The following is a 12,972-nucleotide window of genomic DNA, read 5'->3' as shown; positions in this document are numbered from 1 at the left end:
CAAGTTGCCATAGCTGAATCAATCAATCAATCCATTACACAACTTGTAAGGAATTTGCCTCAACATTGTGTTGTGATATCATGTTAAATTATTCTAAACCTTACCTCGATGTATCCGAGGTTTTCTGGATCGAGTTCTTCCATGATCAAGGAAGCGTATTCCTCGGCTCGTTCTTTGAGTTTCGCAAGGTTGTTTGCAGATGCGCTTAGCAAGATTAGCTCCTGCACTTCGTCTCTTGTGATTCGGCCATCTTCGTTACTGTCAGCCCTGTTTATTTTGAACGTATTGACTCGTGTTACAAACTCCAAAAGAGATTGAAAGAGAGAAAACAAATGGATGAAAAACAATCTCTTACATGTCGAAAAATATTTGAAGGCGGGCGTCGAAGCTTTGGTCTGAAATTTTCAACCAAAATTCATGGAGCTCATCAACGTTGATTTTCGAAATCCTCAATCCTTTTCTTCTCGCTAACGCGTCAAATATTCTCAGTGCGAACTCCTTTGAATCCACCATTCCTGTCACAAATTCAAATATTACTTAAGTTCCAAAAATAGTATAAAACTGTCAGTCACATTGTTTCAACTCCCACCGATGCATTCCGCAAAATCTTCTCTGGCAAGTAGTCCACCTTGAGCCAGAGACTGGAACCTCGATTGGACTCTTTGCCAGAGCTCGTTCGCATCAGAGGCACTAGTGGTCTTGCTAATGAATCTAAGTCCTCGAAGGGCAGCCTGGGCTCTAGATCGGGTACGCTGCAGCTGCGCATTGAGGCGGCGGGCATCACGGGCAGACATAGCTATCGCTGCAGTGTCATCCCTATCGAGAGACGAGGCGGTGGAGGCACGAGAAGATGCCGACCGGAGCCAGGGGAATTTGTTGCGAATTCTAGCAGTGATGGAAAGAGCAGCATCATCTTGCAGCTCGGACGACGACGCAGCAACCGGAGCAATGCTACGAACCAATACAGAATCATCCTCAACCTCCAATGTGATCTCCACAAAGTCTTGCTGATTAACAAGGTCATTTAAGAAGACTGGCAACATTCCTTGAGCAGTATGATCTTCATGGCTGCAATCCCCGTCGACGTGATCATGGTCTCCGTCCCCTAGTCGGCGGGTGTAGCTCGAGCGACGAGAGTTGTTGGTGTTGGGAATTCCAAAAGAGGACCAAGACCTTGTCATTGAAGATGGAAAAATGGTGAGATTAGAAAATAGACATTATTGTTGCTGTTGTTGTGTAGAGTTTAAGAAAGGATTGGAGTTGTTGGTGATAATGAAGAAATTTGTAATTTGGAGGAAGGAAAAAGAAACACACCTCTCAACCAATTCCCACACACACTATTTCAACTCTTTCCTTTCTTTCATATTATACCATTTTTGCTTCTCTCTTTCTCTTTCTTTAACACACAGCAAAATTTAAAGAACAATCGTGGCCTGCTTCAACATATCAGACCACCACATCAATATAATTAACAAAACTTTTCTCTTTGTAATTCATGAAATATTTTAATTAAGACAGAATGACAGATACAATAATTAATCCACCTCAGATGTTGAAATGGCTTCAAAACAAAGTTTTTAAAATCTATCCCTTTTTAAGTAAACAAAAACCAGTTTTTAAAAACTACTTCCTAGTTTTCAAAATTTAGCTTGGTTTTTTAAACTATTGATGAAAAGTAGATAACAAAGGAAGAAATTTGGAGATGGACGTAATGTCTACGGACTTAATTTAAAAAAAAAAAAAAAAAAAAAACCAAGATCCTGTTTGGTACTCATTTTGTTCTTTGTTTTTATTTTTGAAAATTAAACTTATAGACATAATTTTCACCTCCAAATTTCTTCCTTTGTTATCTACTTTTCACTCCTGGTTTAAAGAACCAAGCCAAATTTTGAGAACTAAAAAAAGTTGTTTTCAAAAAAATGTTTTTGTTTTTGGAATTTGGTTAAGCATTCAATTATTATACTTAAGAAAGATACAAATTGTGGTAAGAAACGTAGATGAAATAGACTTAATTGTCACAATAAAAAACAAGAAACCAAATGGTTAGTAAACAGGGTCTAAATATTATCAAATGGGACATTTGTTTTAAATTTTGTGTTTTTTTTTAAAGTTTATGTTTGTTTCCTTAAAATTTCTCGTATTATTACCTTATCTATATCTTAAAATAAAACTATTGAATTCCTAGTGAAATTCTAATGAAAAAAATGAAAAGTTATTTTTTTTTAATTTCCAAAATTTGACATGATTTTTAAAAAAGGGATATTTTTTTAAGATTTACTCAATTTTAATTTATTGAAGTTAGTTTTATCGATGTTGATAAAATCATAATAACAATTGTGAATATTTTACAAAAATTATAGAGAAAAGATCAACAGAAACTAAATTAAATTCATAACAGTATTAAGATGACATTTTAACCTATATTATTTATCTAAAATTTTTAAACAAATAAAAAAAAACTCTTATAACTGAAAATTAGAAAGATGAGAATAAAAAAAAAGGACTTAAATAAGAGAGAAGAATTAGATTTTATTTTTTTAGAATAGGTGATATTATTATATACAATAAAAGATTCTATTTAAGCAACCAAAAAAACCATATTTTTTAGAATTAGATTGAATTAAAAGAAACATACTGAACAGTAATGATTGTAAAGAATAATAATGGACAGATGTGTGGAGGCTAACAAAGAAAAAGAAAGGGCTTTACATTTTGGGTGCTGAAATGCAAACGTAGTTGTGTTGTCCCATCAATCTCATGCATCATTCTTTTTTCTTCACAAAAAAAAAAAAAAAAAGGTGAGGAAAAAAATATTATTTTAATCTTTGTACAATTTTGCTTTAGTCTTCTCTACGTACTTTTAAAGGTCTAATTTACTCTCTCAACTTGCAAATAAATCTTAAATTAATCTATACGTTTAATTCGTCTTCGATTTTTTTAAAAAGTAGTATATTATTCTTCTCTTTGTAAATTGTGAAAATATATTTACATAATGTATTATCTTGCATCAAAAATATTTTTATTATTTAACTATTTTTCATAAAATTAATTTTGGGTACCAAATGTATATATATATATATATATTTTATTGAAAGTATGAAAACTAAATTTAATATTTATTAAAAGTTAAGGATTAGATTAGATAAATTAAAGGGTTATCTTTAAATATAAGAAAATGAATCAATTTATTTATAAATATAACAAAATATCATTGTCTTTGTAGACATCAGTATCAGTGTCACTATCTATTTGCATTTTGTTATAGACAGTTTTACATCAGTAATATTTTGTTATATTTGAAAATGTATTCGATAGTTTTATTATTCAAAATAATTATTCTAAATTAAATATGTAGAGATCTAAATGAAATAAAATTTAAAATATTGAACTAAAACAATATTTTAATTAAAAAAAATTTTAAAAAAACAAATGAAAAATAACATAAGATAATTTTGTGTGTGAATATGAATAATGATGCACAAGTGGTGGATAGATGATGATGATGATGTTGGTGTTTGGTGCAAAATAAACTCTCAATGGTGTGAATTTTAAGCTTTTTAATTCTTTCATTATAAGAAATATTCATTCCATCACACAATATTACTCAATCATTTCCATTTCACCGACGCCATTTTCTTTTCATTTTCTTTTCTCTCTTTTTTCCCTATAAAAATCAATTTTTACTCTCACAATTTCAATTTTTTACCATCCAATTTTATTTTCATCAATTTAGACCTCGAATTGGAGAGAATTATAGCTTCAAATCTTCATCTTCACACGTTGAACTTAAAAAATTCACTCTGATGTTTTATTATTTTAAAGAAGTTTATAGTAAAAATTGAATTTTTGTTGGAAATTATATAATTATATTATATTAATTGACACTTTTTGAAATGTTAGAAAGATTTGATGAATTTAAAATTCCATGATAGAAAATGATTGGACATGACAACTTAAAGGGGTAAATATTGTTGTTTTCCCTTTATTTTATTGTTTTCATACTTCTAGATGATCTTTTCTAATTCATGGCCTAATGCTCATTTGAAGGAAAACAAAAATTTTACTAATCATACATATTAATTTTTGTTTACTTCAACAATTGTTGTGGAGTACAAGATCGAATCATTAATTTTTAATGTGATAATTGATATCTTATCCATTAAACTATACTCGAATCGTTAATTAATAAGGATATTTTCAAATAAAAAAAATGAGTCAACTTATTTACAGATATAACAAAATGTCATTGTCTATTAACAATAGAAGTCCGTCAGTGACATTTTGTTGTATTTGAAAATATTTTTAACAATTTTACCATTTAAAATAATTACTCTAACTAATAATATAAATTTCAACAATATTTCTATTCAATAATAACTCTACCTTTTAGCATGATTATAATATTTTAATTAAGCATGTTATTTTTTTTTTCAATTCAAGCATGTTATTTAAAGTACAATATCTTTGACTTTAAATTTGTATAGGAGAATCATTATATTTTTCTTCTATATTCAAGTTCAAAGAGAGATCAATAAAGAGAGTGACAAAATTGAATTTAATTTAGTTTAACAAATACTTGTGGGTCTAGTAATGGTATTTAACAATACCATTATTAAACAATATATAAACTAAGGTTATGTTTTTGGTTGGCATGTTTAGAAAGTTGAATTTACACAATATCTCATTTTAAAAAAAAATAAAATTATAATACACTATTTAAAATTTTAATAAATAATTAAATGAAATGTATTTTATAATTGTTTGATTTGCTTGAGATTTGCATTGTAAAAGTTGAAATAATTTAGAGGTCAAGTTTATATAACAAAATTTAGTTACTTTGTAACAATCAAACTCACACATATACATAGATTGTGATTGGAATACTTTTTAAATGACCAAATTTTCAAAGTGCTTTAAAAAAAAAAAGTTAAAAGAATAAAGAAATTTAAGTCTTTTGTGAAAATATTTGTAGACTACTTTTTTCTTAAGTACTTCATTTAGAACCACTTCAAAGGCTTGCTTTTTTTTTTTTTTTTTTTTTTTTTTTTTTTTTATTTAAGAAAAAAAATAGAGCTAAATGCCAAAATACTATGTTATTAAGCATTTTGATTTAAAGAAAATGATAAAAATGTTATATATACTTTGAAGTGATTCTATTTTAGTTCATATATTTTCAAATGTCTAAATTTACTCTTTATACATCAATAAATATTAACGATAGTCGTTAATGTTATTTTATTGTTGATTATCTAAAAAAATAAAATAATTACTCTTTATTAGCATTCCCTCTATAAATTTTGAAGACATTTTCACATGTTTTGTTTTTCTATAAAAAAAATTATTATTATTTAACCAATTTTGATAAAATTACAAATTTGATTTCTATGGTTAGGAGAAACTAGAATTTAGTCAATATAATTTAAAAGTTGAATTAAATCTCTTTGCTAAAATCTAATAAATAGTTTTCATGATTTTATAAAATTCTCATAAAGAGTTTACTTTTACGGACAATTTAGAGGATTTTATTAAACCATTGAGAGTCCTTACTTTTACTAACAATTTAGAGAATTTTATTAAAATATAGGAATTGAATTCTAATTATAGACTACATTGATTAAATTTTAAGTTTATCCAAATTATATAGGAGATCAAATTTTAAATTTGATCTCGATAAAAAGCCGACTTTGTTCGACTAAATTTAGATTCGTTTGGAGATAAATTTTGGATAAGTTTAAGACTGCACTACTTGAAGTTGATTGGATCCAAAATAGAATGAGATATCAAATTTAGGGACAAAAATAGTATTTTCAAATATAAGAAGTTCATATTTAAAATAATTATTATTAAATTAAAGGAATGGTAAAGAAAGCAATTATTAGAAGGATATGTGTTACTTGTGAATTAATATATTAGGTATTATAAAGTGCATGCATTAAACCATAAAGCTACCTAACCATAATCCAATCAACTTCAGCTACATCAATAATTTTAAACTTAAATTTATTTTCTAAATATCTTCTCTTATACGTTAAATAAAAATTTAATATGGAAAATAACATTAAAAAAATAACTTTATTTTTCTTAAAGTTCTTTTTTTATATCAATTTTGGTAAAACTATTTCTGGGTTAATTTCAGCATTAATTAAGTTTATTAATTATAATTTTGGGTTTTCTTTTTTACATTGTTTTCTATTAAAACTAGTGGATGAATTAGCAAAAATTAAATTAAAGGTAGAAATTATAATATTTATTTAAATTTATGGTACAATTTAACGAAATTGATTGTCTATTGTTCAAATGGATATAACCTCACAAATTTGAAGTCAAATTTTATTTTTTTTCTCTAATTTTAATGTTTAAAAGAAAACTAGGTAATTTCTAACTAAATTACATCTTACGCAAAATTTTTTTAAAAAAATAAAAAATCGAGTACGTCACAATGATTGATGCTCGCTTTGAATTTGAAAGTAGTACGACATATGGAAACTTCTACCCTTTTTATTAAACAAAATGCAAGTACATAACATTTTTTAACTCATATATATGGATGTTACCAAATCTTCAAGCCTAAATTATTTTGACTGCATGTTCTTTTCATTCTCCCTCAATCTTTGACCATTTCTTCATGTTTTGTTTAAATCATTATCTTTCTTTATGTCATAAAATTTGAACGGATGACACCTATTTAGGGACTGATTCGAAATTTGGTCTCACTTTCAAAAGTGCTAGAAATTTGGCCTTCTGTTGATATCATCCACATATAAAAGTATCTATTTGACCTCAAAATGTGTTTGTCTCTAGCTCCCCACTCCCTCTCCCGCTCCTCACTCCCGTTCCCCACTCCAGTTCCCTGCTCCTATTTCACGCTCCTTCGTCTTGATCCTCATAAAAAAATAATTGTAGTTTTTTTCTTCAATTTTTCTTTCCATTTGTTCAGATTCTTCCTCTCATTTTCTCATTCTCATTCCCCACTCCCGTTCCTTGCTCTCGCTTTTTACTCCTTCGTCTTGATCCTCATAAGACCAATTGTAGTTTTTTTTTTCAATTTCTTTTCATTTGTTCAGATTCTTCTTCTCATTTTCTCGCTTCCACTCCCCGTTCTTTGATCCCACTCCTCTCTCCTTTGAATTCATTAGACACACCTACAATTTTTTCTTTCGCAAAAAAACTGTAGAACGAAGAATAAAGAGATAAAAAGGAGAAAAAAAGGGCGACATAAATAGAAATCCACAGAGAAGAAAAAAGGGAAATCGCCCATAGGGTAGCGTAAACAAAAGAAATCGTCGAAAATGAAAAAAGGAAAAACAAAAAGAAGAAGAAGAAAAACAAGAAAAATAGGGAAAAAAAAGTGTTGCAAAAGAGAGAAGGAAGGAGGAAGAAGAAAGAATGGTCAAAGTAGTAAATTCATAATGTGATAACATCCGCAAAGGCCAAATTTCATTTGTTTATAAAAGTGAGGCCAAATTTCGAGTGTCCGAACAAATTTCCCTATTTTTATAGTTTCTATATAGTCACTTAGGGTTGTTTGACGGGTCGAATTGATTAATTATTATAGTTTGTAGATTATAACAGTCTAAATGTTATAATAATTTGTAGTTAGGGTACAAACTATTTTAGTATCGATAGGAAATAGTAAATACTATAACGAAGATGAAAAAGAGAAACATTGTAACAAATAGTAAATATTGTTGCAAAAAAGGATTTGAAATAATATTGTAGTTAATTGTATGTTATAATAGTTAATAACACTAACTATTATAATTGGAGCCCCAAACGTGGAGTGAGCTATAGTAACCTACTCCACCTACTTGAAGTTGAGGTGCCATGGTTTTAAATTTTAAATCTTACTTTATATGAGTTAGTCAAATATCTAAAAAAATGTCCTTATTCGTCACGAATTTTTTACTCCTAATTACACTTGGCCTTAAAAATTGTTTCACTTTTATTCTCAAATTTTGATTTTTGTCCTTCGATTCAAAATATTACATTTTTACCTTTGAGTTTTGAAATTAACTTCTATTTGGTTCTTATAGATTGTAGTTGTATAAATGAGATTTATATTAAATATCATGCATTAATGAGAGAATTAAAACTATAGATTATATTGTATTTGATACAATATTAAACTATATGTTATGTGTTATATATGATATAACATATAGTTATATATATGTATATAATAAGTTAGTTACTATATATATATATATAATATTTATTTAAATTAAAATTAATTCAATTTTAATTTAATTTTTTTTTTATTCAGAGGACTCTCTCTGGTTTTTTAGATCTCTTGGTAATTTCCCAAAAAACTCTCCTCTCCCTCTTAATATCTCTTTCCCTCTCTTCCAAAAACTCAGAACCCACACCTCTTGAGAGATTCTCATCCTAAAGGAATATAGAGGTAATTCTTGTGATGTTGGCCATTTTGGATTATGAACAGTTCATGACTGATCCAGAGAAGAGGATTTTGTGAAGAAGAAATTGTTCTCCAAGGGTAAGATTTTCTAAACCCTATATGTTTTTTCTCTTTTCCCTCTAATTGCATGTTGTAGTTTTGCTATAATTTCATAATTTGTATTCTGTAAAATTTTAATTATGAGAGCGTGATTTTGGTCCCAAATTTTTATCATTTCATAATTGATTTTACAAATTCATGGTGGGTTTTGCATTCTGTAAAAATTTTATTCATGTGATGAATGTTTTGTGAATGTTTATGATTATTGGATGTTTTTGGGATTGGCCATTTAGTTTTTCGCTTTAATTTTATGTTTTGGTTTGTAAGGACCCGTTGTTTTTTTGCAATAAAGTTTGTAAATTTTAAGTATTGAGTCGTTTGTGATGTTTCGGGTGACGTACTAGTGAAAACGAGCTCCAAATTAGAGAAAAATCGAAGAAATTCGCAATAGTTTAGTGGCTACTATACAGTAGCATTGCAGCGCTGCAAATAGGTGGGCGGACGAAAATTTCCATAACGTTGCAACGCTAGGTCACAGTGTTGTAACGCTGTGAGACGAAATTTTTTTTCCAATTCACACGCGGTTAGTGGCTTTTCCGACTCTTGGTTCATTTGGTTCGGTTTGTTCAAGCGATTCCTGGTCGGTTGGGGTTTGGAGGTCCGATTCGTGCTGTTCAAGACCCAGTTCACTTGTTTCGAACCGGGTTGGCTATTAATTTGTAATATTTATTTGTTTTTAATTAATTAAATTAATATAAGTGTTATATTAATTTAAATAATTGTTTGGGTGTCTAATCCCGGACTAATTATTGTTTTAAATTATGCATTTGATATATGATTTAATTTTATTATTATATATAATAATGTATGTCATATAGTCAAAATCCCATGTAGGATATGTATTATTCATGCATCATTTGTATTATAAATGTTATAACATATAGTTGCATGATTTATTTTATAGCATGCTTGCATCATATAATATAAGCGTTATAGTATATGTTTGCATGCATTAATAGCATAGTCATGCATCATTTATATTATAAGTGTTATAATATATAGTTGAATGTATGTATGGATGGATGTTGTTAATTATTTCTACTTTAGTGTATAAGTGTTATGTATGTTCACTAATAAAATGGAATTGCGTGAAGCATATCAATTCTCTAGGTTATTTTATAATTGTTATAATTTACCTAAGTATGTTTTAACATGTAGCGAATGAATTTAATTTGTTTCATTTCTTTTATAAAAGTTATAATTAAATGAAATTGGAAATCAAAATCACTAATTCAGAATTGCATAAAACCTTAGGTTAAAATCATTTTTTGAAATAGTTTAAAAATATGATTCATGTAGACCTAAGATCACATTTCTAATGAGAGTAGAAATAAGTTAATCTTTTAATCAGTTTAATAGGATTAAATTGGTTTTAATTAAAAGATTAAATTCATAGAAAATGTATCTATAAGGGACCTTTTGTTTAAGGTTAGTTATGTCTAGGCTAGGTTATTTAAGTTGACGAAAACGTAATACCCCTATCTGGGAATTGGTTTGGAAAGATCAATTAGATAGATTTGTTACAAGCATGCAATGGTTGATTAAGGTTTATTAAAATTTTTAATAAACATTAATAAAAATTGTTTAATTATCCAAAGTAAGTTTTTCTTTTGGGAAAATTTAAACAATCGCATAGTTAAATAAGTAGCAGTATTTTTCCTAAGTTAAAAAACTCTAGGTAAACACTCAATGGTAGGAAAATGAGGTCTATGATACTTTATTTTTCCTTTTCACATTTCTCCCTAAAAGTTCACACCATGAGAACTTGGTCTCGAGGCACCTTTGCTTATGTCCCCCTACGGTTGGTGTTTGTATAGGTCAATATCAAGGTGAATGGAGAAAGTGTTTATAGTAAATGGGAGCGGGATGTGTGTCAACACATCCCACTATCTCTCTCATTAGTTTATAGTAAAGTTTCATGCTCGAGCTCAAGGCACCTTTACTTATGTCCCCTATGGATGGTATTTGCATGACTCTTTATTCAAACTCCAGAAATTGATAGGGTTACTTTAGTTTTTGCCTCTTCCTTACGGCTGGCTCATTAGGCAGAACTCTAGAATCTAAAATGAGAGGTTATACTTACAAATAAATGCTAAGCGAGTTTAACAAATTCTGGATGAAAATGGTGACTAATGGCTACAGGCACAAGGAGTTATTCTGTATATTGGTTGAGATTGTCTCATTTTAGTGAAGGGGTATCTGATCACCCTATGGTGGCTTTTACACTGCCTCACTAAAACGTCATCGTAAAATAGATGTCACATAGGATACATTAAATTATTTTGCTAAATTTGATTGTTTTTCCAAATGTATTAATGCATAGAGTACTGATATAAATAAATTGTATGGTTTCAGCAATTTTTTATTATGACTTCAGCGACACCAAACTTACTTTTCGTCGATAAACTTACCGGAAAAAATTATACAACGTGGAAAAACAAAATCAACATAATTTTAATCATTAACAACCTAAGATTTGTCCTAATGAAGGATTATCCTCCTGTACCAACTCAAAACGCCACTCGAAATGTTCGAGAGGCATATGACCGTTGGGTACGTGCAAATAAGAAGGCCCGATCGTATATCTTGGCAAGATTTTCTGAAGTCTTGGCCAAAAAGCATTAGCTCATGATCACTGTCCAGGAGATCATGGAGTCCCTACGAGAGATGTTCAGACTGTTAAGGTTGATACACTAAATCTTGTAGGGTCCTATAGTTTGTAAATGATTTGAATAAACTCATTGTTTATTTTATAAAATATAAGATATTTTATTCCATATTTGAGTTATATTAACCACAAACCAATAAACTAACATCCAACTTTATCTTATAGCTTAAACATGTATGTAGAGACATACGAGTGGATCATGTTTAAATGATAATCTAAATGGTCTATAATAGATAGATAAAGCTTGGTACCTTATCTTGGTGACGTTACAAGTATGTTCCCCTTTGTAGGTGTTACAATTTCTGTAAAGTGCTACAAATGATCTGATCTTGAACATTCATGTAAAGTCATGTGAGTGGGGATACTCTATACAAAGGAGTTTGTATAAGACTAGACCATTCATAATACAGATTTACATTTCACCAGGATGACCATAGATAACATGACCTGAATCCTGAATGAGTTGTGAACTCCTACCTATGAGGACAGTCCTTTGATTTGCATGAGTGAGAGTGGCCAGATCGCCGACTCAATAAGCCTACCATTTTGGGGATTTGTTTGGTTGGAGAGTTGGGAACACAACTACACAAGAAGGAATTTACTCTTTCCCTGAGGCCGGGGTAAGTAGATAAATTGCTCTCGTAAAGGCTGATTCTGGGGCTTGAACAATGTGGCACCACAACCTCTCCTGGCCCGAGAAGGTTTTAGTCATAGTTGGATTATGATCTATTGTTCATTAGAAAGATCAATGGTACTTAAGGAGTTAGATGTTGAATGAGTAATATAACATGCAACGGAAGATTTTATAATCAATAAGCACTTAACCTACATTTAATTTGAGTTTTAAACATGCTATTCATATGACATTCATAAGAGGGTTTGAAACACATATTACTTTTGAAGATCTCGTCCATGAATTTCAATCGAATTTCACCAGGATTGAGCTTGAATATTCAAGAAGACCACCACCATGATCTTCTCCACTATGCTCAAGAAGGAATGTGTGGTGGAAACACTCAAACCAAGCTAAATTGTGGATGAACTAGTGAAGGTTGAGTAGGGTTTTCAGATCTTTTTTACTTCAATAAGTAAACTTAGAATCATAATCAATCTTTCTGCATGGAATTTCTATATATAGATAAAAATCATGCAAACCAATAGGGCTGCATGGATGGCACCACCTATTTGGTGATAATTGCAAAAGACATTTGGAATTTGGTGAGATTCCATTAAAATGTAGTTTGTGGATTTTTCCCAAAATGTGGAAAAATCCACTAACTTAAAAATGATTTAAAATAAAATCATTTTATTTTAAAATTAATTTTATAAAATTAATTAAAAAACAACTAATTTAAACAAAACTAATTTTAATTTTTAATTAAACTTTTAAATTAAAAGAATATTAATTAATAAAACACCAATTTCACCAATATAAATCAATTTCATATTTAAATCATAATTTAAATATTAATTAAGTCTTCAATTTTGTTTAATTTCAACTATATTAAACGTTTTTAATTGTATCATATACAATCAATTGAAAACCCTAAAATTGAATTTGAACATTTCAAATTCATAACCCTAATTTTGTATATCAATACTCAATTTGTTATTCAAATTTAAGAGCTAATAGAGGGACCTAATGGGCCTACAGATCATGAGCTCCAACGATTTGTAAGTAATTCGTTAAACTTTTTAAACTGAATTAATTACTATTCATTAACTATCAAGGCACACCACTATAGCTCGATAGTTGTACTTTCCTCACTGTAGATATATTTCTGTCCAT

General features: G+C 29.0%; 1 protein-coding gene across 2 annotated transcripts; it reads right to left on the bottom strand.

Moving 5' to 3' along the window:
- Window positions 1–68: 68 nt before the first annotated feature.
- On the bottom strand, window positions 69–1,462 carry LOC150034899 (respiratory burst oxidase homolog protein E-like). 2 transcript variants are annotated; one of them, XM_090315789.1, is made up of 4 exons: window positions 1,315–1,460; window positions 590–1,173; window positions 356–515; window positions 69–267 (listed from the first exon to the last, which is right to left on the bottom strand). In XM_090315789.1, the coding sequence occupies exons 2-4, from the start codon at window positions 1,041–1,043 to the stop codon at window positions 84–86; spliced, it is 798 nt and encodes a 265-aa protein (XP_090171915.1). In that variant the 5' UTR covers window positions 1,044–1,173; window positions 1,315–1,460; the 3' UTR covers window positions 69–83. The 2 variants fall into 2 exon arrangements, with proteins under 2 accessions (XP_090171915.1, XP_090171914.1); XM_090315788.1 differs by having other exon boundaries at window positions 590–1,462.
- Between the last annotated feature and the right edge of the window lie 11,510 nt (window positions 1,463–12,972).

The sequence above is a fragment of the Benincasa hispida genome, chromosome 7 (genome assembly GCF_027475165.1).
Source record: "Benincasa hispida cultivar pf3 chromosome 7, pf3_genome.v1.1, whole genome shotgun sequence".
Classification (NCBI taxonomy): Eukaryota; Viridiplantae; Streptophyta; class Magnoliopsida; order Cucurbitales; family Cucurbitaceae; genus Benincasa; species Benincasa hispida.
This window is presented reverse-complemented; position numbering and strand designations above follow the sequence as displayed.

Coding starts and splice junctions, on each gene's coding strand:
- LOC150034899 (XM_090315788.1), bottom strand. CDS start 1,181: ATGACAAGGTCTTGGTCCTCTTTTGGAATTCCCAACACCAACAACTCT. Junction 516..589: donor AGATTTTGCGGAATGCATCG/GTGGGAGTTGAA, acceptor AATTTGTGACAG/GAATGGTGGATTCAAAGGAG. Junction 268..355: donor CTTCAAATATTTTTCGACAT/GTAAGAGATTGT, acceptor CAAAATAAACAG/GGCTGACAGTAACGAAGATG.